At 25.9% G+C, this 26,353-nt stretch overlaps 6 protein-coding genes across 9 annotated transcripts; 3 read left to right on the top strand and 3 right to left on the bottom strand.

Annotated features, from left to right (window-relative positions):
• The first annotated feature begins 62 nt into the window (after positions 1–62).
• LOC130676133 (potassium/sodium hyperpolarization-activated cyclic nucleotide-gated channel 2-like) lies at positions 63–5,955 on the top strand. The gene is made up of 7 exons (XM_057482138.1): positions 63–3,321; positions 3,407–3,593; positions 3,664–3,798; positions 3,889–4,078; positions 4,167–4,358; positions 5,306–5,529; positions 5,606–5,955. The coding sequence occupies exons 1-7, from the start codon at positions 3,119–3,121 to the stop codon at positions 5,864–5,866; spliced, it is 1,392 nt and encodes a 463-aa protein (XP_057338121.1). The 5' UTR covers positions 63–3,118; the 3' UTR covers positions 5,867–5,955.
• Positions 5,867–11,497, bottom strand: LOC130676134 (two pore potassium channel protein sup-9). 2 transcript variants are annotated; one of them, XM_057482139.1, is made up of 8 exons: positions 10,955–11,497; positions 10,740–10,895; positions 9,274–9,617; positions 9,075–9,193; positions 7,743–8,985; positions 6,670–6,969; positions 6,255–6,592; positions 5,867–6,162 (listed from the first exon to the last, which is right to left on the bottom strand). In XM_057482139.1, exons 1-5 carry the CDS (start codon positions 11,106–11,108, stop codon positions 8,718–8,720), a joined length of 1,041 nt encoding a protein of 346 aa, XP_057338122.1. In that variant the 5' UTR covers positions 11,109–11,497; the 3' UTR covers positions 5,867–6,162; positions 6,255–6,592; positions 6,670–6,969; positions 7,743–8,717. The 2 variants fall into 2 exon arrangements, with proteins under 2 accessions (XP_057338122.1, XP_057338123.1); XM_057482140.1 differs by having other exon boundaries at positions 7,749–8,985.
• A 334-nt stretch (positions 11,498–11,831) lies between these two features.
• LOC130676131 (exosome complex component RRP46) lies at positions 11,832–19,093 on the top strand. The gene is made up of 5 exons (XM_057482130.1): positions 11,832–12,028; positions 12,519–12,632; positions 12,957–13,078; positions 13,150–13,293; positions 13,384–19,093. Exons 1-5 carry the CDS (start codon positions 11,941–11,943, stop codon positions 13,564–13,566), a joined length of 651 nt encoding a protein of 216 aa, XP_057338113.1. The 5' UTR covers positions 11,832–11,940; the 3' UTR covers positions 13,567–19,093.
• Positions 14,634–16,609, bottom strand: LOC130676129 (uncharacterized). Of its 2 annotated transcripts, none has more exons than XM_057482126.1 (7): positions 16,228–16,609; positions 16,018–16,149; positions 15,829–15,952; positions 15,567–15,717; positions 15,253–15,493; positions 14,898–15,029; positions 14,634–14,824 (listed from the first exon to the last, which is right to left on the bottom strand). In XM_057482126.1, the coding sequence occupies exons 1-7, from the start codon at positions 16,607–16,609 to the stop codon at positions 14,634–14,636; spliced, it is 1,353 nt and encodes a 450-aa protein (XP_057338109.1). The 2 variants fall into 2 exon arrangements, with proteins under 2 accessions (XP_057338109.1, XP_057338110.1); XM_057482127.1 differs by having other exon boundaries at positions 15,829–15,931.
• Positions 18,147–20,078, bottom strand: LOC130676130 (uncharacterized). 2 transcript variants are annotated; one of them, XM_057482128.1, is made up of 7 exons: positions 19,580–20,078; positions 19,367–19,498; positions 19,189–19,303; positions 18,942–19,092; positions 18,624–18,864; positions 18,411–18,542; positions 18,147–18,337 (listed from the first exon to the last, which is right to left on the bottom strand). In XM_057482128.1, exons 1-7 carry the CDS (start codon positions 19,959–19,961, stop codon positions 18,147–18,149), a joined length of 1,344 nt encoding a protein of 447 aa, XP_057338111.1. In that variant the 5' UTR covers positions 19,962–20,078. The 2 variants fall into 2 exon arrangements, with proteins under 2 accessions (XP_057338111.1, XP_057338112.1); XM_057482129.1 differs by having other exon boundaries at positions 19,373–19,498; positions 19,580–20,077.
• Positions 20,079–21,171: 1,093 nt separating this feature from the next.
• Positions 21,172–26,345, top strand: LOC130676125 (WD repeat-containing protein 3). Its single transcript, XM_057482121.1, has 10 exons — positions 21,172–21,577; positions 21,649–21,858; positions 21,941–22,866; positions 23,370–23,565; positions 23,646–23,867; positions 23,946–24,215; positions 24,302–24,544; positions 24,637–24,803; positions 24,946–25,168; positions 26,011–26,345. The coding sequence occupies exons 1-10, from the start codon at positions 21,407–21,409 to the stop codon at positions 26,173–26,175; spliced, it is 2,793 nt and encodes a 930-aa protein (XP_057338104.1). The 5' UTR covers positions 21,172–21,406; the 3' UTR covers positions 26,176–26,345.
• The last annotated feature ends 8 nt before the right edge of the window (positions 26,346–26,353 follow it).

Here is a 26,353-nt window from a genome sequence, read left to right as displayed (position 1 = left end):
TGCCAAAGCCTTAGAACGTTTATGCATAGATACTTATGGAGTACGAATGATAATAATAATTAATATAATAATAACAAAATAATAAAAAAATTAAAAATAATAATAACAATAAAATAATAAATGACCACAGTATCCATGTAAACACGATCTGAAGCTAATCAACTAGTCGTTAAGGAACTGCGTGTCAGTATTCTCTCAAGTCATTCGTTTCTGTACAATCATGAGAGACATCATTCATACATTTTTTTTTTTTATATTATTGTTATAATTTTATTATAAATTTATGAATTTATTTAATTCATAAATAATTAAAATTTATATCCCGTAATTACTTTAATATGTTTTTCAATAATTGAATATTTAGCCATGAAAAATATCAAAGATAACGAAAAAATAATAATTGATAGTTAATAATATATATATCTTATATGCCATTTACACGTATTTAAAAAAATTAAATAAGTTTTTGTATTCATTTTTAATTAATATATTAAACGTTTATATTTTTTGATTGCCACCGAGTTTCCAATTTAGTGGAATTATAAAAAAATAATTGCAATAAGTTTTAGTTTTATTACGTCATTGTAATTACGTATTAATAAGAAGATTATTTATAAAAAAAATGTTTTTATAGAATTAAATTTCTCGATTTTCTTTTAATTATATCGCCAAAAAAATATCATACATTGTATAGTTTTTATTTAATAAAATTACTAACTATAAAAAAAAATATAACAAAAAGTTAAAGAACAAAAATATAATAAAAACATTAAATGTTTGTTTTTTCATACATACATATAAATTTATAAACACCTAAAACATATCGATCATCATCGACTAATTAAAAAAAATATATAATCAACAAATCATTTATAATCAATCAGATGGGAAAAAAAAATTATATTAGAATAAATATAATGTCACTTTGCACTAGGCAATACTAAAAGGATTTATCAAATTGTTAAACGTTTAATTACTCATATTAATCAACATACAAATGTAAAAGCAAAAAAAAAACGTTTACTGTTAAACATAAATTATTCTATATCAATCAGATTTGAATGGAAAAAAAAAAAAATAAAAATAAAACGCAGTGCCTTAAATAATAATGTAGATTAGTGAAGACAAATTGGTTAAAATAAAAATTTATTTATAATTCATTTTAATAATGAAATACTGTCTTTCACTCATATTAAAAAAAAGACGTATCTAAAACATATACATTTAAAAGTACATACATTTATCAGTACAGTGTTAGATCTATACATCAATTAGTGTACAATAAATAATAGTTTTTATCATTAATGGTTAATTATTCCATTTTTAATGTTAGTAATAAATTAAAAATAGTTTTTATGTACATTTTACAAAGTAACTTTTATTTTATATCTTTTATTATATTTTTTTGTAATCAAATGCATTTAAATTTATTTTTATGTCTTTGAAGTTTAAAAAAAAAAATAATAAACAAAAATTATGATGTACATCAATGATTTTTTAATGAAATTAAAATATTTAATATAAATATTTAATCGAAAATGAATTTTCTAGCATTTTATTATTAATATCATCTATATACATTTACTTATTATTATCAAATGTAATGAATAATAATTTAAAAATAATATCAACTTAAAATAACCAATCGTAATTCCTCAAATGTATTTGTAAGAAATTAAGGTATTAGTATGTATACATATGATTATTATATTATAATATTAATATAATAAAATTCAAATGATGATATATATAAATATATAAATGTGTATGTAATGTCACGATAAAAAAATGTTAAACGATATAGTGAATGGTACCATTACACATATATTATTACCATGGACAATAATATGATTAATTAATATATACATATATAGTATATATAATAAATATAAAGAGTAATAACAAAAATTGGTATCCTTTACTATTGTCTGAGATTGTTTTGTAAAAAAAAACGATCTTATGATTGCTCTACATATCTAAAAATTTTTTTTTTCGTTTCGTATTTAATAAATATCTCATATAGAGCAAATTAAATTTATTGTTATTTAGCAACCCTTAATATGATAATCCAGAAGTTAGCACACAATTAACGATTTTTCGTTTTTTTTCAACAATTCGGTTTAAAAAAAAACTAAAAATATGCGCATATAGAAAATTAAAAAAACTATAGGTGCAATTTTTGGAGATATTTTTTTTTTTATCCCTGGTAGATCCGAATTACAGTAGCTTACGTCAATTGACAGTAATATACGGCAATTTTCGGCATTTTTACAATGCAGCACTTTACTACTTTGCGGTAAATTACCGGGGCTCACTGCAAATTTGCGGTAAAAATGCCGTACTTTGTGACTAAATGTCTTACTTTTGCCGGAAAATACCGCACGTTTACCGTAAATTGCGGTATTCTACCGTAAAATACCGGAATTTTTCCGAATACCGTAAATTACGGCAAATTACAGTAATTGCCATAATTCGGATCCGCCAGGGTTATAATTTATCGTTCGTCAAAAAATTATTAGACTTCGGCTAATTTCAGTATCATTTAATATGACGAATTGTTAAATTTAAAAAAAAAAATAAATTACTTATTTATTAAAAAAAAAATAGTAGTAATCAAAATTAGTAATTTACGAATACAAGATTTCAAGTATTTTAATTGATAAAAGTAAAAAAATTATAATTTCAACAAAAAAATTATACGAAAAAAATTATAAACAATTTAAAGTAAAGATAATAATTTAAAATGGCGACGAGTTTTTATAATACATGGGATTTAAATTTTGAATCACCTGAATATAATATAAAACTTCCTATTTTTTTCCCAGCTTGGGCTGAAACTGGCGGCTGTTTTGTAAAATTAAAACTTTGGTGTTTAGCAAGTTATAATCATCCCAATTGTGAAAAATATTTACATAGTATTGCATCTGTTAGTAAAGAAAGAAGAAGACAATGCCAATATTCAAATCCATGGATTATTCATCCTTTCAGTGTCATTCGGTATTTTTAAATAATATATATATTTGTGTCTTTACTTTAACTTTTATTATTTTAATAATTATTTAAAGTTATAATATTACGTTTATTATAAATATACGACAGGTTCTACTGGGAGACATTGATGACATTTATTTATGCGCTCTCATTTATTATAATTCCATTTATGACAAGTTTCATAGTATTCGATTTTGAAGTAATTAGACTTGATAGAATTAGTTTTATTTTTTATTTATTTTTTTGGATTGACATTTCATTGAATTTCATTACTGGAGTTTATTGCAGAGATAAAAAAATAATAATACTCGATCAAAGAAATATTATTCAGTAAACTAAAAATTATTTATACAAATATATATTACCTATATAAATTTTAATATTATATAAATAAAAAAATAAAAATTTCACTTAGAAAATATATCCGTGGGTATTTTTTTATCGATGTAATAACGTCTTTGCCTTATGATCATATTACTTATCACTGGAGACAACTTCCAGGGCCAAAAACTTCATATTTAACTGTTATTTTAAATATTTTACCAATATTTAAATTCATAAGATATTTAACTTTCGACAATTATGTTTCGCAATTGTTTGAAGTAAGTTATAATTTTTTTCTTAAATTATTTACATAAATTAATAATCTTATCTTAAATACTTTGTTTTTAGTATTTTCAGATAGCGGATTTCAATTGCCGTATAATTAAAATTTTATTGATATCAGCATACTTAATTTATTGGTTCACATGTTTATGTTACCTCGTACCAGTACTTGTAATGCATTTTGATCAAGTTTCCGTTTACGTAAGACATTTTGATATTTTCCAAAGTACATTTATTTGATTGAATCATACATTTGTTAATAATTTTTCGATATATTTTGACATAATTTAGGATTGTGAGTGCTGGTTAATTAATATTATCAATGATGATATTCCCACACGTTTCAAAAGTTCATTTTTTATAATCCTTCAAAATTTTATGACTACCGGAATTCGTGCCATTGAACCTGAATTTACTATTCATACAATTATTTGTACTTTGTTAATGATTTTGGGAAGATTTTTTTGGATTTATGTTATTAGTATTATTTCATAATTTTTCTTTACTTAATTTGAAGTTCAAATTTGTAGGAACTAACAAAATTTACGTAAATTTAAAAAATTTTTTAGTAATGTTTCTTCAAATTTATAATGATAAAAATACATCACAATCTGGTTATCAAGATACAATGAGCCAAATATTAGCATATACAAGACAAAAACAGATGCCACATTATATGAGAAAACGTATTGAGTCATATTATTCCTATCGATTCAAAAATAGTTATTTTAGAGAAAAAAAAATTTTATCAAATTTATCTGGTAATTATTATAGTTTAAGGAAGATAGCCACTGAGGCGGCTGGAAAAATGAGTGATTTTCGAGAATTTTTTTGACCGGGATAGTTAAGGAATATGGGGACCGGGCCTTTGTTATTTTATCAAGGGTAGTTTTTGTAAATTTTTATTCAAAAATATCAAATATTTAAAAAGTTAACAGCGTTGCTGAGGAGCTTTAAAAAAATTCCCTCTCCACGGTTGACACGGTTTCTGGAAAACAGGTTATCTGAAATAAAAAAAAAAAAAAAAAAAAAGTAATATAGTTGTCCCATAGAAAGTTTAGGATTATGCCCAATCGCAATTATTCCTTCTCTACCACAATATTTGGATTTGCGCATGCGCAGAATATCTTTTTCAGAATATTATAATCGAGGGGGAAAGAACAATGGTGGGAAAAAATCCCAAGCTTTTTCCGGGACGACTGTATATTCTGTATGGATGAAGTTATCGTTGTACGTAGCCAATTTTTTTTATTTTGATTTTTCAAAAATGGCGACCGATTGAAAATTTTTTCATGTTTTCGTCCTTTTTTTTTATATTCAAGCAGTCTTAAAAAATAGTAACAATTTTTAAAATTGGCTCCACTTAACCTTAGCTATTATAAAGATGAATAAAACAAAGAAAAATGTTGAAAATCGATAGATAATTGCTCGAGTTATCGATGCAACCAGTTCAAAAAAAGTTATCTTACTGTAAAATCATGTATCTTCTAAAATATCTATACTTACATCAATAACTGTAACTTGGTAAATTTTCGGAATTTTGACTCAATGTTTTCTATATGTACATATTTTCTAATGTATAAACTTAGAATTCGAACAAAAAATTTTTTTTTTTTTATTTTGCACAGTGGCTATCCCCCATAAATTAACTGTAAATATACCAAATACATAATTATAATTAATGAATATTATTATTTTTTTTTTATAGAAATTTTACGTGAAGAAATAACAATTTATTCATGCCGTCGCTTAATAGAAAATTCAATTCTCTTTCGTAATTTACCAAAAGACATTATCACTTCAATAGTATCAAAATTAAAATTTGAAATTCACTTACCTAATGATTTAATTTTTAAAGCTGGTAATTATGGTGATTGTATGTTTTTTTTAAGCTCTGGAACAGTTGCACTATTCACTCCCACTGGAAAAGAGGTCAATTACGAATAAATAATAAATATGTTATTTTAATTCAGCCTAAATAAATGAATATAATTTAATAATTAACTAGATTTGTCATTTAAGTGAAGCTTCTTATTTTGGAGAAGTTGCATTACTGGTACAAGATCAACGAAGAATAGCAAGTGTAATTGCTATTGAAGTTTGTGAAGTTTACAGACTTGATCGTCGTGATTTTCGTAGATATGTTGCAGTCCATCCTGAATTATTTGAACAAATTGAACGTGTTGCTATGACAAGAATGGAAAAAGCAATACTTATTGAAGAACAAAATAAAAGAAATCCTTTTAAACGTAACCATCGTTCTAATTAGTATTTATTTTTTACTTAAATAACTAAATATTAAGAAGAAATAAGTTATTTTAATACATTTTATATAATTAATTAAATAAATAAAAATACGTGCAGTTATTAATAAAATCATTTTCATTTTATAAAAATATTTATATGATAATTATTATTGTCATACGTTATATAAAATATAATTATAAGATTTCACTAAATTTCACATGATTTATAACGAGTTTATTATAAATTATAAATTATTTAATATTTTTTTGTTATAATTTAATAAATTAATAGATTAGTCTGCGACATTACTAATTCCCCCTGTAAAAAAAATAATAAAAATCATGAAATAGAAATCATATCATTATAAAATATAAATCAATTATTTACTAATATACTATACTTGTACATACTTATTATTTTCTTCTGTAGTAGGAAAGTAATAAGTAGAGTAAGCTGGTGGAAATCTCTGTTTAATATTAATTATATGCTTCTTAGGATTTTTAATTAATAAATATCCCTTTAGTTGAGGATTCGGAATTATTCTTTCATGAAAATTTGTATCAACGAGTTCATATTGATATGGCAAGTTTTCATTATTTTCTACCATTAACTTCATAGCCAGTAATTCTTCCGCTGTTACTATTTTTTTAGTTCCATCTTTTTTTATTGATTGAAGATACGGTACTTCTAGTTTTTCTGTACAATTATCAGCTTCAAAATTATTGTTTACTTCAGTTAATGAATCAATCTAAAAAATTAAAAAATTATAGTTTTTATAAAAACCAACGGTAATGTAAAAAAAAAAATAATAAAAATTAAACTAACCTGACTGACAATTTTAAGAAGATCTGTATGAACATCATTTCGATTATGATTAAATCCAGATTTAAATTCACACCGATAATTATATAATCCGGTATTAAATTTATCCGAAAAAATAGATGATGATGATAAATTATTTTTAATTTTATCAGCCATTATAAATTAATATTGACCCGTTTAATATTAAATCAAGTCTCGATCGATACTAACAATGATTCAAAGAATTTTTTAACGATAAATCAATTAGAGCTAATATGTCGTTATTATCACTCTTTCATTGAAAAGCATCATGACGTTAAGTACCTAATAAACGAAACATAAAATTTTATCATTTAAAGGCTATTACCTAGTTTCTTAGAACGATATATTTTTTAATGTAAAATATCAAGTACACACTAATTTATAAATTAAAGATAAATATATAAATTACACATTGACATCTTCGTAAATACAATTTAATTATGTTTTTTATTGTTCAGTCATGATATTTAAAGAAATGATGTCAATAATAAAAAAAATATATAGTCTCATAAATTAAGATAATCATTTAATTTATTAAACTAAATTTTATTTGCTCAATAAAAATTTATCATTTAATATTTATAACCATTTGACAATTTTTTATTTTATTATTCAACGCTAAACATAAAAAATTATTATTTATTAAATTTCTTCTGCGCCGCATCTTAAAATTAAAAAATTTTTTTTATCACAATCAATAAATATATTAATCCAAACAACTTTATTGCCGTAAAAATTTAAAAATAAAAAATATAAATAAAAGTTGAATGAATGCGTGAAATTTAATTTTTAAAAAGTTATTTGAATATTATAAATAAATACTTTTTTTCCTGTGAACAATCAATACTTCTAAGTTACTTTCTAGTATTTATATTATCAATTAATTGTTGACAATAACTTTAGTGGTAATTTCAATATAAAAATAATATTTTTATTGATCAGTCTTTAAAAATAACCGACAACGTCGCATAAATATTTTTTTTTCAACTCTTCATTGTCGGGTATTTTATATAATATATTAAGAAAAAAATTACTCTTGTGAGTAAATCACTTACACTTACACTTTTTATAATATAAAATAAAAAACTAAAAAAAAACTTTTTTATAAATATTTATACACGCACTTTTACTCTGAATAATTATTTTTATCCAGAAATATCAAGAAGTTCTTTATGATCATTATCAACTTCCGTTAATCGACGAAGTAGACTACGCCCTAGCGGATCCGTATACACCGTGTAAACTTAGTGTAAACTCGATATATACTTAGTGTCAGTGTAAATTAAAGATTTATTTAGTGTATACTCGGTGCATATTGAGTATACACCAAATACACTCAAAGTTTACACTAAATTTACACGGTGTATATGCGCATGATATACACAGAGTTTACACCGGGTACACACTAAAAAAATTTTTTAAGTCCTCAGAACAAAAGTTGTGAAGAAAATTTTTTTTTAAAAAAATTGAAAAAAAAATCAAATTTTGAAAAAAATTAATATTTTCAAAAAAATTAAAATTTTCAGGAAAATTAAAAAAAAACATACACATACATACATACATAAAGTCATACAGGCACCATCGTAAAAACGGTCGGAGAAGCTTCCTAAGACCTCAAAACGTCGAGATCTGATGAAAACTCGATTTTCGAAAAACGGGGTAAAACCAATAACTTTCCGATTTTCTAAAATTTTCAATTTTCTCAGCGAAAAGTAAATAAAAAATAAAATTTTGCAAATAAACTTGAGTAATAACTGTTTTTTTGTTTTTATTCAATAAAAAAAAATTCACTCAGTGGGGACTAAATCAACTGAAAATCATCCACCTCGCATTCATGAAGTGCCCACTTCGCAAATTTTGTTACTTTACTTACAGCACTTAGAAATTTTTATGAAATTGGGACTTGAAAAAAAAATTTTTGGTGTAAACTTGGTGTATACTCAGTGTATATACGCCGCGTATACACCGTGTATATTTGGTGTATACTTAGTAAATAGCGATCCGCTAGGGCGCCGACGAAACTTTTTCCATCAAACAGATGCCCGTTTAATACGAAGACTTGCAGTACTTGAGGGTGGTCGATAGCCTTGGTAACCCGATGAGTCAAAAAGTTCAGTATTTGTTGTACCAAGACAAGTACAAGAACAAACACTCACACAATCATCGGTATCATGTAACATTGGAACATGGCCAGACAAAATTTTTCCATTAACCGCTACAACTTCACCATCTAGTGTTAATACGTGATGTGATGCTGCTTGTAGTTCATTGTCATCTCGACGAACGTCTTCTGCGTTCCTAAAAAATTTTTACAAAATTATCTTTCACCATTTAAATATATATATATGCTGTAAATAAATATAACTAAAAGATAAATTTTATCTTACATTGTCATAAAACGTAAAACAAGTAAATTAATACTGGCAGCTACAACTGCTAATCCAAATAAAATAAAGACCAAACTTAAAATTACGTATCCTGGTTTTGTTAATAACGCTTGATCATTCTAAAATATAATTAAAATTATTAAATATAATTTCTTTATAGATAAATATATTAAATATGTATATTCATTATAAAATATACCTGTAGCGCAACATAATCACCAAATCCGATAGTAGTCAGGGTAACAAAGCAGTAATAGAAGCTATCGAAATAACTCCAGCCTTCATATCGAGAAAAAACAGCAGCACCTGTTGTTATAATTACACATGATAACAGTCCAGTAACGAACATTAAATTCATTTCCGTAGCTTCCGTTTTATTACATTTAAAATATATTTTTATTTTTCTTATAACAACTGAGGCACCTTTATTCAAACGTTCACCTATACTTTGAAACATTACTAAACCCAAAGGAATCCCGACCATAGCATAAATCATACAAAATGCTTTTCCCCAAATAGTTACTGGAGTCGAATGACCATATCCTAAAATAAATTTATTTATTTATTTATTGTTCATTCTACTTATTAATTAAATTGACTAATCATTTATTAGGTATTATTATGGCAAGTCGCTCCAAAATTTCTCTATGCACAGACAACTAGCATTTTTTCACCTAAAACACTGATTACTCCAAAACATCTCTATCCAGAACAACTCTCCTCAAGCTCAAGCTTACTCCGAAACTTCTCTTCAATGACAAGATTATTTGAAATAACACTATTCGTCATCGATTTAATTAAAAAATCATCGGTAACTGAGAAAACACGTTAATTAACATGAAAATTCACGTGTTTTTTCAGTGACCGATGACTTGTTAGCTGAGTCAATAATTATTGACTTTCATTATGATGAATACTGTTATTTCGAGTAGTCTGGTCATTGAATAGAAGTTTCGAAATGAAGCTTGCGCTCGAGGAAAGTTGTTCTGGATAGAAATGTTTTGGAGTAATCAGTTCAAGGATAGTTTCATTTTATGATAGACATGTTTTAGGTAAAGAAATGTTATAGAGTTGTCGGTGCATAGAGATCCCATATAAATTTTTTTTTCAATTCTTGAGCAATCCTGGTCTTAAGATCGACAGGTGCTAGTGTCTTTTTCTACGTATGTGTCTTGCTGCAAATACTTGTGACCAGATTTAAAATGCAAGCCTTACACAAGCCATTCGTGTCAGATTATAACTCAATTCTGGAGGAAGACTATAGTTGAAAACTATACTTGCACATGTCTTGCTCAAGATCTGCTCAAGGTTCAAGGTCGATTTTGAACTTTGAGCAGATCTTGAGCAAGCCATGCATAAGTACGTACTGTAAGTTACTGGTGCAACAAATGCGTTCGACACTTTTTCATTGCACCGTGTTCAAGATATCTTTGATATTCTTGTGTACGACACAATGAGCAAGACATACACAAATCTTGACATAGGTTTCGTGATACACGATATTGCAATAGACACATACGTAGAAAAAGACACTAGCAACTAGGGGTCTTGGTCAAGATACGTACTCCAGAATCCTGCTCAAACACATGTTACTAGAGAAGAGGTTTTAGAGTGACTTGTTATAATGCCATTTATTATTTATTGTACAACATAATTTATAATTACCAATCATAGCAAGTACTAGAGTTGCAAAATAAAATGCACCAGCAAATTTCCATTGAGGACCAGCTTTATGTGGTTTATTTTCAATAATAACAATTTCAACCATACGATAATCTTCCTGAGATATATTATATTTCCTCATCATATTACGTCTTATTTCTATAAATTAAAATTTATCATTTAATTTATAATAATAATATGATTATATATTAATATACCTGAAAGAAATTCCCAGCGTCTACGTTCAGTATCAGATTCAAGTGCATCAAAAACAGCAGCTCCAATTAATAAATATGTAAATGTACATACTACTAATGATAAAGTTCGCACATTTTGTCTTTTCATTGTAGTTGCAGATTCGTCGTACGCCATCGAATTTTACTTTATTTATATATAACTCCTCCTGTACAATAATTTCGTAGCAACCACTTTGTTTACTTTTAAATTTTAAATTATAATAAAATTTTTTTGAAAACTTCAAACAATACGACTATCAAATAAGTTCAATTATTTTGTTTAATTGTAAAAATATAAAAATAATGGAAGTATTTAAATTACTATTTATTTTTTTCGTTATGAAAACAAATTTTACAAAATAATCCGAACAAGTGTTGACGATATTTATTAATGATATAATGCGCCTGACAAAATATATTCATTATATAATAAATATGAATAATAAAAGAATAGTCCTGGAGCATAGACACCAAAATTTAATGATTTAAACTGACACCAATGTACAGTGTAAGAAAAAAAGTTCTGACTTGAGTTATTGATCGTCGCCCAGCTTCCCACCTAAATCAACCTCTGGATAAAATCATGTACATATGGGTCGCATTATATAAAGGTTCTGCCATCCATAATATTTGAATTAATGTCAGAAGATATCAAATAAATTTAAATTTAATAATTATTAATTAACAACCTCCTGATTATATGTTATTTAAACTTCATTCATTTTATTTTTAAAATTGACTTTTTTAAACATTTTAAATTTTTCCCGCGGATTAATAAATAATAAATAAATTTTCTTTTTTATCGACATACTTTTTCAAATTTTTCCCGCAAAATCAAAACTCGGTGCCATATTGAAATTGTTTATTGACATGTGGAGTTAATTGGACATAACCTCTGTCAAATTATTAGTATTTTTATATTATTTTTTTTTAGTAAATAAACAAATTAAAATAATTAAAAAATTAAAATGACGTCCAGCGAATGTACATTACGAGCAATGAATTGTGAAATGAATTTGTTGTCAATGCCCGATGGTTCTTCAATGTTTATGCAAGGTTAGTTTTCTTATAAATTTGAATGTTTAATGATCTCTGAATGAAACAGACAATTAACAATTTTTGGATTTTATTTTCAGCTAATCAATTAAAAAAATTAAAAAACTACAAATAAGTACATGTAGAAAATTAAAAAAACTACAAGTGCAATTTTTTAAAATGTTTTTTTTTTTTTTTTTAATACTTTACTGTTTTGAAAAATTCCAAAAATTATTAGATGTCGGCTAACTATGATCCTGAAGTTAACAGACGATTAAAAATTTTTTAATTTATTTTTTCAACAATTTAATTAAAAAAAAAAAAAAAAAAAAACTACGTGCAATTTTTTAAAATAATTTTTTTTTTATAATTTATTATTTATAAAAAAAATCCAAAAATTATTAAACCTCGGCTATCTTCAGTATCATGACCGTCTTCAGTATCATTAGTGTTTTTCATTTAATAAATATATCGTTTAATTAATTAATTAATTAATATATTTTTCATTAAGGTAATACGTGCATAGTAGCTGGAGTTTATGGGCCAATTGAAGCCAAATTACAAAAAATGTTGCATGATAAAGCGAGTGTAGAGGTTGTTTTTACTCCATTAAAGGGACCACCCAGTAAGTTTAAATATTTTTTATTATTTATATATAAATAATACATTTTATCAAATAAACATTATGAAATATAAATTTATAGTTTTTATCGAAATAAAACGTACAAGATTTTAAAATAAAAATAAAATAGTAATCATGAAATTAAATACAAAATTAAAATCTATGTCTTTCCTGTTTGAGTCGAAGCGCTCGGTCAATGCATTTATTAATTTATTTTAAGATTGTCAGTAAAAATAATAAAGAAATTGGTAAAGAGCGAAAGATATATTACCAGTGAGTGATATTTTAAAAGTAGAAAAAAAAAACTAAAGGTAATTTTTATTTAAGGTATTGATGGAAGAATGAAAGAGTTATATATCAAAGAAACATGTGAATCAACTCTTATAACATCTCTTCATCCTGGTACTTCGATTTCAATAAATACTCAAGAAATGCAAGATGATGGGGGTGTAAGTATTTTTTATATTTTATATAAATTAATTTGACTTTAGTAATTAATAATATTTATTACTTTATTTAGCTCCTTGCTTGTGCGATCAATGCATCATGTATTGCGTTAATTAATTCCAATTTATCAATGAAGTTTACCATAGCAGCCGTTAACTGTATGATTGATGAAGATTCTAAAGAAATAATTGTTGATCCAGATGAAATACAGCTTCAAGTTTGTTATTAATATTTATTATATTTGTTATGAATATTATAATTTATGATTTATAAATTAAATTATGCTGATATTTTATTTTTATTACAGAATGCCAAAGCCACATTTATGTTTGCTTTTGACAGCGTTAAGAAAGACATTGTTTGTTGTAACGCAATGGGCCGATTTAATGAAAAACAATTACTCGAAGCTACGGATAAGTGTCGTGATGCAAGTAAATATATTTTTGATTTCTATCGTGATATTGTTAAAAAATACGCTTATGCTATATGATAATAAAAAAAAACTCAATACTATAATTATTTATATTTATTTTTAATTTTGTAAGTATTTTTTTTCACAATTTCTAATAATAAATATTATTACTTAAATTTTTCGCACTACAGCAACTAAAAATTGTAAGATTTTAAATGAAAAGTTGCACATAATACTTTTTAAATAATGGGACAAATTAAATTTATATTCGAGAAAATGCAAGAAAGTATAATCATACTTAAGTCATATATAGAATTAAAGTGGCCGCTAAAGGGGGCCTGGCCGATAGAGGGGTCACTTACCTCAATAATTTATTTTTGTGACTCTATTTAACGATTAGGTGACTATTTAACGATCCGACTTTCTAATTTTTGTGTTAAAGGAATAACGGCTTTACTGATCTGCTTAATGACAAATTATTTTTTAGAATCTAAACTGCGTATGAGTTATTACACGTGGATTAATAATGCTAGAATGCATCATTTTAAATGTACATTGTAATACTATAAATAAATTAAATAGATTCTAATTATCACAGATGTTAATATTATAAATACGGTTTCGCCCCGAATATACTTACTGGGCTCTTCAGTAAAGTTGATGCAAGTATATTCTACTTTAGACCGTTTAAATGATGTTAAAAAAGAAAAAAAATTACGATCAATCCTTCATATGATGATGTTTAGACATTTCTTACTTTACTTCCCTAGATGTGTAATATACTATTTTCAGGTTACTCTATTTAACGATCAGATTTTTTAATTTTTGTGTTAAAGGACATCTAATTTTTTGTATTAATCCATATGTAATAACTCATACGCAGTTTAGATTCTATAAAATGATTTGTCAATTAAGCAGATCAGTAAAGCCGTTATTCCTTTAACACAAAAAATATAGTTATTACAGTAAATATATTTTTGATTTAATTAATGTAATAAATAGCATGTATTTAATTTATCAAAGATACATTTTTTAATGAATAGAACTATAGCAAAAGATCAAAATATATTTAATACGATTGTATGAAATATTTTTTATGGTGCGTAATTTATTGATTATTAAAAATATTATTTAAACATCACGACCTAAAAAAAAGTGATAATATGAGTTTTAAATCTTGTTGATGCAAAAATATAAAGTTTGTTTTGAGTTTCAGTAATATTTAAAGAAATAATTGGTTCGTTTTTCATGAATTGATGTTTTATTGACGAATCTGGATTTAGTTGAGATAATTTCAACTGTTCGATGTTTTTCAAAGCATATATTTGTACTTCACCTAGAAAAATATAAATTTAAAATCATTTTCTGCAGATAAAATACTTAAATTTAATATAAATAATTAAAGTTACCCGTATGGAAGCCGAAGATGAAAGTTTTTCCATGCAAAACTGCTGATGTTATTATTCCAGTAAATTTTTCAAAAGGATTATATTCTTTCCATTGTTCGACTTCATCGTAAATTAAAATACAATTATTATTTTCTATAATAAATTATAAAAAATTTATTGTACAAAATTCTTTTATAAAAATAAATATGAGGTAAGAGACCCGGTACCCGATCAGGGAACTAGTACCTGATCACTCATGTATATGTATTTCTATATTCACTAAATTTTACTAAATATAGATATACGAGTACGTGGAGTGATCGGGTACCAAGTCTTTTACCTTAAACGTTTATTGACATTACTGAAAATTAATTACTAGACACTAAAACTGCTATATCTTCAGCTAAATAATAAAGTTGTTTTTTTCTTAAATAAAATTTTGTAATTTGCTTGTTTTTGAGACTGAGTAAAAAATACAAATAATCGTCTCTGGGATAAATGATGTTTGATATAATCGATTTTCTTCGACGCATGAATTGCAAGGATTCCTCATCATCAGATGGAACTTTTATCTCATACTGATAAATACTCAATGCATCTGACGATAATTTTAATAACTGGAAAATATAAACATATTTTTACTGTCTAATTAATAGTACCGACAATACTATTAATAAAATTATTAATTACTTTGTTTTCTTGAGAAAAAAGTACAGAAATACCATTATCATCTCTCATATGTAACTGGATACGTCTTTTGTAAGTTATTTTGTCTGAGACTATTCCATATTCACTTATAACATTATGATATTTCCCAAATAAATTATTCATAGTACCGACGCTGTAAAATATATCATATATAAATATACATTTTTAAGTAATACTATTCCTACAACTTTCGTATAATCGCATATATGACGTGGCAAAAAATATTTTTAAATTCGATATCTACCATAAATATTTGGCTTTATAAGAATAATAGTAATCATCAGTTGTAATGTTCCTTCCATTCGGTAAATTCCAAAATTTGAGATTTTTTTCCAACGACCTTGAAACTAAGATTAATATTCTAGAATCTAAATAATGATATCATTGAATTTATATGTTACTAAATAATATTAAGAAAAAAAATATTGATTACCTTTATTAGGATACCAAAATGTAATTTGCGATAAATATTGTTCATTATCAATTGTAAGAAATGGTTCGCTCAAATCATCGATATTAAATAAGTATATAAGAGCTTTGGTAGTTCCCACAGCAAAATATTTATCTATTTAAAAGTAATTTTTGTAAATATAATTATAATTAAAAATATAAATTAATAATGTAATAAAAACTATTTTCTTACCCCAAGTAGCGGTACAAGTTATTTTTTCTGGTTGAAAAGATTCTTTGGACAAATTATCAATCGTTTCGTGATTAATTTGAAAATTCCATTTTAGTAACCATCTTCTGTAAGAGCGAAATGTACAATACCAAATGTTACTGTTCGAAATTTTTTTGAAATTTGTAATCAAAAGTCTGGGAAATGATCTTGTCACAATAGTACATATTAAATTTGATGGAATATATTTTAAACACAGTTTCCGCCATCGGTCAGACTGGGAAATACGATTGTGAATAATATTATACCAAATTTTATGAACTCTTTCGATTTTTAAAAGAATAATCGGATTTTTAATATGATCTAATATTGATTTTTGTAAATAAAAAGGCAAGACTGTGTCCATTGATGAACAAATTTGATAGGTTTTAAATGCCACAACTTAATAATATATTCTCGTTATATTCTTTTGCTTCGGAATTAAGAAACTATTAATTTTTAAAACATTCGACTTTTGTAAAATATTGTCATAGAATGTGACAATTATTGATTCCCTTCGAGAAGATACAAGAAAAAAGTAGAAAAAGAAAAATAGACATACTACAATAGTAACTAAATATTTTAAGATTACCAGTGAAAAGTTTCATTTATATAATACTTTTTAAATAATATGACCAATTAAAATTATATTCGAGAAAATGCAAGAAAGTATAATCATACTTAGTTTTATAATCATTTATTTTTTTTTATAGACAATTCCCTCGCAGATTTGAATCACGGTGGAAACACGGTGGGTTTGTTCCATTTTACCACTGTGATTACGCGGTGTATCACAGAGTGGTCAAGCCACCGTAGAATCACGGTGGATACACCGCGTAATCACAGTGGATACACTGTGTATACCCGGTGGTCAAATGGAACAAACCCACCGTGTAACCACGGTGGATCCACGGTGTTTACACTTCTACGGTGTTTCCACCGTGATTCAAATTTGCGAGGGAAATTATTGAAATCATTTTTTAACTTTATAATAATATTGTAATTATAGTAAATATGTTTTTAATTTAATCAATACGAGCAACCTGCAGTCACTACGTGACTGCCCAAATATCACTACTAAATTTATGAAATACACAGAAAAAAAAGATTTTTTTGCTGCAAAAAATCTTTACTTCCACCAAGAAATTTTATGCATTATGAATTGAATACAAAAATTTTCTTGTGGCAAGAAAAGATTTTTTTGGGCAAGAAATAATTTCTTGTGCCAAATAATTTTTTCTTGTTAAGGTTTTAAATAAATTTGTTTTCAATTCACAATGCAAAACATTTCTTGGGGTAAGTAAAAATTTTCTTTAGGCGAGTAAAGATTTTTTACGTCAATGAATCCTTTTTTTTCTGTGTACGCTCTTTTGGCTTTGGGGAGCTCCTTAAAACCAAAAGGGAGTATAAAAATACGTCGTTTTGAAATTAGTAACGCGATATAACTAATATAGCTATATATTCGGTGACATTCAATCATATTTAGTGACAGAATAATTAAAATATTAATTTGTTTAAAGAAAATAAACACGATCGTCTTTTTTCCCGCGTAATTTAAATTTAATTCGAATGATATAGATAAATCGATTTATCTCAATGATTGGCAATAAAAAAGAGATTAAACTATGAAAAGACACAAATTCAAGTCAAGACCTTTCTCACGATACCAAATTTAATAATATTAACCAATTTTATCAGATAGATATGCCGGGAACAAAATTTTCCTTATTCTCTTAATAATATAGAATAGATAATAAATGGCATGCATTTAATTTACCAAAGATACATTTTTTATTCAATACAAATATAGTAAGAGATTACAATATATTTGATAAGATTATATGAAATATTTTTTATGGTGCGTAATTTATTGATTATTAAAAATATTATTTAAACATCACGACCTAAAAAAAAGTGATAATATGAGTTTTAAATCTTGTTGATGCAAAAATATAAAGTTTGTTTTGAGTTTCAGTAATATTTAAAGAAATAATTGGTTCGTTTTTCATGAATTGATGTTTTATTGACGAATCTGGATTTAGTTGAGATAATTTCAACTGTTCGATGTTTTTCAAAGCATATATTTGTACTTCACCTAGAAAAATATAAATTTAAAATCATTTTCTGCAGATAAAATACTTAAATTTAATATAAATAATTAAAGTTACCCGTATGGAAGCCGAAGATGAAAGTTTTTCCATGCAAAACTGCTGATGTTATTATTCCAGTAAATTTTTCAAAAGGATTATATTCTTTCCATTTTTTGGATTCTTCATGAATTAAAATACTTTGATTATTTTCTGTAATAAATTATAAATAGTACAAAAGTTTTTTATAAAAATAAATCTAAACGTTTATTCACATTACTGAAAATTAATTACCTGAAACTAAAACTGCTATATCTTCAGCTAAATAATAAAGTCTATTTTTTCTTAAAAAAAATTTCGTAATTTGTTTGTTTCCTAGACTGAGTAAATTATAATAAAAGTTATTTCTGGGATAAATGATGTTTGATATAATCGATTTTCTTCTATGCATTATTTGTAGGGATTCTTCATCATCAGATGGAACTTTTATCTCATACAAGTAAATACTCAATGAATCTAATAATAATTTCAATAGCTAAAAAAGAAATAAAAATGTTTTTACAGTTTGATTGTTAGTACAGTAGCAATACTACTAATGAATTTGTTAATTACTTTTTCTTCTTGGGAAAACAATACAAAAAAAACATCATCAGCTGTAGTATTTAAATGAATATTTCTTTTGGAAGTTACGTTTTCTGAAGTTCTTTTATATTCAGTGATAACATCATGATATTCACCAAAAAAATTATTCATTGTACCCACACTGTGAAATATAATATATATATTATTGTTCTTGAACTTTCTACAACTTTCAATTTATAATGACGTGATAAAAAATTATTGACAGTTCAATATATACCAAAAAAATTTCGCTTTATAATCATGATCAGTTGGAATATTTGTTCCATTCGATGAATTCCAAAATTGGATTTTTTTTTCTGAAGATCTTGTAACCAAAATTAATTCCTCAGAATCTAAATAATGATATCATTAATTAATATATTACTAAATAATATTGAAAAAAAAATATTAATTACTCTTACTAGGACACCAAAATGTAATTTGCAATAAATATTGTTCATTATTAATTGTAAGAAATGGTTCGCTCAAATCATCGATGTTAAACAAATGTACAAAAGCTTTGGTAGTTCCCACAGCAAAATACTTATCTATTTAAATGTAATTTTTGTAAATATAATTATAATTAAAAATCTAAATAACTAATAATGTAATAAAAACTATTTTCTTACCCCAAATAGCAGTGCAAGTTATTTCTTCTCGTTGAAAAAGTTTTTTAGAGAAATTATCAATCGTTTCGTGACTAATTTGAAACTTCCATTTTAGCAACCATCTTTTGTAAGAGCGAAATGTACAATACCAAATGTTACTGTTCGAAATTTCTTTGAAATTTGCAATCGAAAGTCTTGGAAATGATCTTGTCATAATAGTACATATTAAATTTGATGGAATATATTTTAAACAAATTTCCCGCCATTGGTCAGACTGTGAAATACGATGGTGAATAATATTATACCAAATTTTATGAACTCTTTCGAATTTTAAAAGAATAATCGGATTTTTAATATGATCTAATATTGATTTTTGTAAATGAAAAGGTAACGTCTTATCCATTACTAAACAAATTTAAGAAAAAAATAATATGCGGCTCAAAAACAATAAGCTTTTAATGATCCAACTTGATAATTTATTTTTTTTTGTCCTTTTCCTTTGGTATTAAGAAATTGTATGATTATTTTTGAAACATTTGTCTTTTATAAAATCTTATTATAGAATGTGACAATTATTAATTTCCTTCTAGAAAATACAAGAAAAATGTAGACACATAATAACTGATACTGATAATTATAATTTTTAAATGCTATATTAAATAATACGTGAGTAAGTGATGAATCATTGAATCTACTAGAAAAAAAAAACAATTGTTGATTATTTTACTGACGAACTCAAGGCCAGTTTTTCAAACCGGGTTTATTCTAATTCTAATATATAATAAAATATATAAATAATAAAAAAAAAAAATTACATCTATAGCTTTTTTAATTTTCTACATATATTTTAAGTTTTTTTTTTTTTTTTCATTGAATTGTTAGAAAAAAAAATCCGAAAATTGTTTAATTGTCTTTTAAATTCAGGATCATATTTTATTAAATAATTTCACGACAGATAATTATTACCTTCTATTAAATTGATTACTAAATTTTTGATAAATTATAATTTTGTATTCTATCAATAATTATAAATATTAAAATATAGTTTAAGGTCATTCTCAGACAGTGCCCCCCACTTTTTAAAAATTTTCAATGATTTTCAATTGTCGTAAGCGTATCAAAATTTAATTAATCAATTAAAAAAAAATTGAAACTTTAATTGAAAAAAGAACAACATAGACGTAATTTCGCCGAGATATAGAACTTAAAAAAATTACTTATAGTTGATATCAATTAGGAGTTAAACGAAATTTATTAAATAAATTTTAGCCTACAAAATCTGAAAATTCGAATTAAAAAATTGACATGAAGACTTTACTGAAATTTATTTAACAAATTTTGATTAACTTCCAATTGACATCAATTGTAAGTAATTTTTTTTTAAATTCTATATCTCGGCGTTATTGCAACTACGATGTCCTTTTTTCAATTAAAGTTAAAGTTTTTTTTTAATTAAATTTTATTATGTGTTTTTTTTTTTCGGTTTTGGCAGCTTAAAGTAACTGCATATTTTTAAAAAGTGGGGGGGGGGTACTGTCTGAGAATGTCCTTAATCATTTAAAAAACTTACTTTTACGTTGAAACAGTTTTTTGGGATTTGAATTTCAATTTATACAAAACAAGACGCTGACGCCCTGAATCTACAGTTTACTCTGTTGATAAATAACTGAGTGGTTCTCAGTCACTGTAATTATTATTGCCATTGATTGGGTCTTAGAATAACAGCACGTGGATAAGTAACCTCAAAGTAATTTAAAATCACAGTCGTTGAAGCAATGTTTGATAAAATTACTCTTTTTCTATAAAATTAAAAAACTTAGAAGACAAAATTTTAATAAACTATAAAATATGGGTTTAACAAAACAGTATTTACGTTTCGTTCCTACTGGAAATTTAAATATTATAACAAGTCCAAAATGTAACGTTGTTTTTGTGGTATTGGAAGGACAAGAAGGACGATTTGTTGCTGCTGGAGCATGTGAACATGTAATTATTTGGGATTTAAGACTTGGAGAAAAGGTAAATATATAACTCACCAATGCAATTTTTTTTTTTTTTTAATTTAATTAATTATTCATTTATTTTTATAGGCTCAAGTTTTAACTGGAGAAAAGTCTGATGTTACTCAGTTAGCAACTTCACCAAATAATCGTCATATAGCCGTTGGTTATGCTGATGGTACGATTAAAACTTATGATTTACGTTCAGGAGAAAATATAAGTATTTTTGTTGGACATAAATCGGAAATTACCACGTTAGCTTATGATGATCTGGGCCATCGTTTGGCCTCTGGATCTAAAGTAATTAAAATAATCTTTTAGTTCACTATTTAAATAAAATTTAAATGATGGCAATAATTATTATATTTTATCTGTTTCAAAGGACACGGATATTATTATTTGGGATGTCGTTGCCGAAACTGGAGTCAGTCGTTTATCAGGACACAAAGGAATAGTTACAAAAGTATCATTTATGAAAGAAAATAACATATTGATAAGTTCATCTAAAGATACATTTGTTAAATTTTGGGATCTTGATACAGATCACAATTTTCTTACCCTTGTAGGACACAGATCAGAAGTATGGGGTTTTACTTTAGTTAAAAATGACAAATATCTTATAACTGGATGTAATGACTATGAATTACGCGTTTGGAAAATATTTTACGTTGAAAATAATGACGATGATGATAATACATTAAATATAGGCTCGCTAAACATCAACAAAGATGAAACAAATGATTTGAATTATCCATTGAGATGTGAAAAAATCGGTAGTATTTTACGAGCTGGACATGGTCGTATAGTTTCATTAACTACTGATATTACAAACAAAATAATTGCTTGTCATGGTACTAAAAATAAAGTTGAATTATTTTACATGATTTCTGATGATGAAGTCAGAAAAAAAATAAATAAACGACTAAATAAAGAAAAAAACAAAGCTCTGAAAGCTGGCAAAGATGACAGTAATATTTCTTTAGAGGCATCGTCAACTCTTCATGATGAAGTTAGAAGACTTGCAGTTATAAATGCTCCTAGTAAAGTTAAATCGATAGACTTAGTAATGGGTCGTGGTGATGAACTTCGTGTGTGTGTTGGACTTGATAATAATGCTTTGAAATTGTACTCGCTGTCTATAAATGAAGAAAGAAAACTTACGAAAAAGAAAGAAGAAAGAGACGATATCACTTGCATTCGGTCTATTGAGCACCACGGACATCGCACAGATATTCGGGCTATTTGCTTCAGTTCAGATAACTTGGCTTTTGCTACTGCTAGTGGTGATTCCATTAAATTGTGGAATAGGTAATTTACATTATATACTATTTAGATAAATAAATATATTTATTTGATCCTAGAGCCGTAGCTCCCTGAGGACCATAAAAAAATACAAAAAATCTTATAAAATATATACATGTGTATGTTTTACAGTTTTTAACAAAAAGATTAATTAACTAATTATTAATATTCAAGAAATGATTAAAACAAGTAATCCTAAATTCTATAAAAGTTTGTAGTGTCGTTAGTTCTGGCGGTAAAGAATTCCATGCGTGCATTCCATAAATTAAAAACGAGTTTTCGTATATTGTTGATCTACATTTTGTTATTCTTAAGTCATCTTGCCTAATATCTCCCCTACGTAACAAAACAGGCACATACTCTAATTTTGATCTAAATAATTGATTTAAGTTCAAATGAATTTCTTTGTAAAATAGGCAAGCAGTAAAAAAAGTCTCTCCTCGTTTTTAACTTATTATTATTTATTTATTTATTTATTTATAATAATTTGACTTGTACTTTTTTTCCAGACCATCGTTGACATGCTTAAGAACGGTTGAATGTGGATATGCTTTGGCTCTAACATTTGTACCCGGTGACAGACATCTGATTGTTGGAATGAAAGATGGTAAAATACTGATTGTTGATATTGCGTCAGGTGATATGATTGAATCATTTCAAGCACATGAACAAGAGTTATGGAGTATTGTTCTATTTCCCAATATGGTATTGATTATAATTAATTAATTGATTGATTTAGTTTATTCATTAATGAGAATGATAGAATAATATGACGTTTATTGTAGAAAGGAGTTGCCAGCGGCAGTGCCGATAAAACTGTTAAATTTTGGGATTTTGAACTGATAGAAGATCAAAAAACAAATTGCAAAGTATTGGGGTTAATTCATACAAAGACACTAAACTTGGAAGAAGGTGTTTTGTGTGTGAAAATAAGTCCAAATAGTAGATTTATAGCAGTTTCACTTCTTGATTCCACTGTTAAAATTTTTTATTTAGACACTTTTAAGGTAAATATATTTAATTATTTTAATCACTTACATTATGCATAATTGAGTTTTTTTTTTTTTTTTAATTTTAAATTATAGTTTTTCCTGTCTTTGTACGGTCATAAATTACCAGTACTTTGTATGGACATTTCCAGCGACTCATCACTTATTGCTACGGGATCTGCTGACAGAAATATTAAAATTTGGGGCATGGACTTTGGTGACTGTCATAAGTCATTATTTGCTCATGATGATTCAGTAATGGGTCTTTGTTTTGTTCCAAAGACTCATTATTTATTTACATGTAGTAAAGATGGAAAACTCAAAGAGTGGGATGCAGATAATTACCAAAAAATCATCACACTTCAAGTAAGTATTTTTTAAATATTGTTACATAAATATCAATACACTGCTTATTATTTATTTATTATTATTATTATATATTTTTATGATAGGGACATTCTGGTGAGGCTTGGTGCTGTGCTGTATCACCAAATGGTGTCTTCGTAGCATCCTGCGGTGCTGATAAAGTTATAAGATTATATGAAAAGTCATCAGAACCATTAGTATTAGAAGATGAAGCTGAAGAAGAACGTGAGAGACTAGAAAATGAATTAGCTACAGGTGAAACTACAGCAGTACCAGGACAAAAGCAACAATTATTACCCTCACGTAAGACAGTCAATAGTGAAAAAGCGGTAAGACAACTTTTTTTTCTTTGTTTCATCCAGAAAAATTTTAATTTTAACAATAATTGTATAGTTATAAATTTCATACTTTTTTTAATCAGGCGGAATTAATTCTTGAATGTTTGGATGTTATAAAAGCATATAACGAAGAATTAGAAGGTGTGAAACCTCCAAATGCAGCACCACCATTACCATTGTTAATGCAACATTTCAATTGTAAAACTACTGATGAATATTTGTTGGAGACATTTAAACGAATCAGAGCAAGGTGAAATACAAGATACAATTTTAATATAATTTTATAGATTGATAACTTTATTTATTTTATTCTTTTTTTTTATGATCATATTTTTATCTTTATAAATTTATAAAGATTATAAAATCTATATAATGAATCCAATTTTTTTTAGTGACATGGAAGAAACGCTATTACTTTTACCGTATGCTGATGCATGCCAAATACTTGAATATCTTCCGAAATTGTTGAAAAGTGAATATCAAACTGAACTATTGGTTCGATTAGCCTTGAGTTTAATTCAAGCTCATCATGAACCAATAGTAGCAAATTCACAAATGTTACCAATTTTAGAAGAAGTTAGGGATTTGGCTATGGAAAAGATAACTAAGCTAAGAGTAAGTTTCAATTATTTTAATTAAATATCCGTTTAAAAAAATTCGTTGCAAAAAGATTCCAAAAAAATTCGACAAGTAGAACTTCTATACTTGAGACAGCCCAAGTAACACATTTGCCTTTGTGACATCTATAAGATATCAGTTTTTAGGCTACTTTTTGACATTTCGATAAGGCACCAATATGTTGACAAAACGATCAGAAATTCACGTCACCAAAAAAATATCTACTTAAAAGACTTGACGCGAGTGACGACAAAACGTAAATTACAAACAGTGGTAAAATAAGTCATCTAAACGACTTTTTAATTGACATAGGACAGGAAAAACAACAAAAATTTTCTCGGTCTCCTGGACCAACATTTGCAGGTCGTATTTATACCAAAAAAGGTGACTTTGAGATAAAAAAAATATTTGTTATTTTTTATCCTTTTAGAAGACATCTTTAAGACGTCTTAAAGTTGTCTCTGTGCTACTTATGAATAAAAAGTTTACTTAGGATTTTATATGAGCGAGTTTTGAGTAAAAAAAGAACGTTTTTAAAACATATTTCTCAAAACTTACATTTACTACATTTTGCCCTCGCTCCCAAAAAGTTCCCATTAGAAACCAATAGCCCCATAAGAATAAAAAAACATGTATTCTATTTTTACTCAAAATTCGCTTATACAGTCTTAGATCATTTTTTTTTTTTACTATCAAAATGACAAAAATTCTACTCGAAGTTCTAATCTGTCTCAATTTTGAAAATCCCACAGGTTGAACTTTTTTGCAATCTTTTTGGAGATAATTTTTTTTACACGAGTAATATTTATTTAAATTTTATTGATTTATTTTTTGTTTAGGATACTGTTGGATACAATCTTCATGGTATGTCATTTTTACAACGTGCATTAGAAGAAAAGGAAGGAGTTACATTATTCCGGGATGCTACGAAAAAGAGAAAAAATAGAGTTAGAAATCGTAGAAATAAAGAACAAGCATTGAAGCGCGCTTTACTAACATTATAAATTGAACATTCATTGTTATAAAGCTCAAAAAAATTTTGTATAAAATTTATTTTTTAACAATCAATTTTTAAAAATTATAAATCATTAATAAAAACACATGCGTTTTAATTATTTACTTTGACATTAACTTTGTAATTATTTACTCACATTGAGACACAGTTTGATAATTGATATTTTT

Source organism: Microplitis mediator, chromosome 10, assembly GCF_029852145.1.
Source record: "Microplitis mediator isolate UGA2020A chromosome 10, iyMicMedi2.1, whole genome shotgun sequence".
Classification (NCBI taxonomy): Eukaryota; Metazoa; Arthropoda; class Insecta; order Hymenoptera; family Braconidae; genus Microplitis; species Microplitis mediator.
This window is presented reverse-complemented; position numbering and strand designations above follow the sequence as displayed.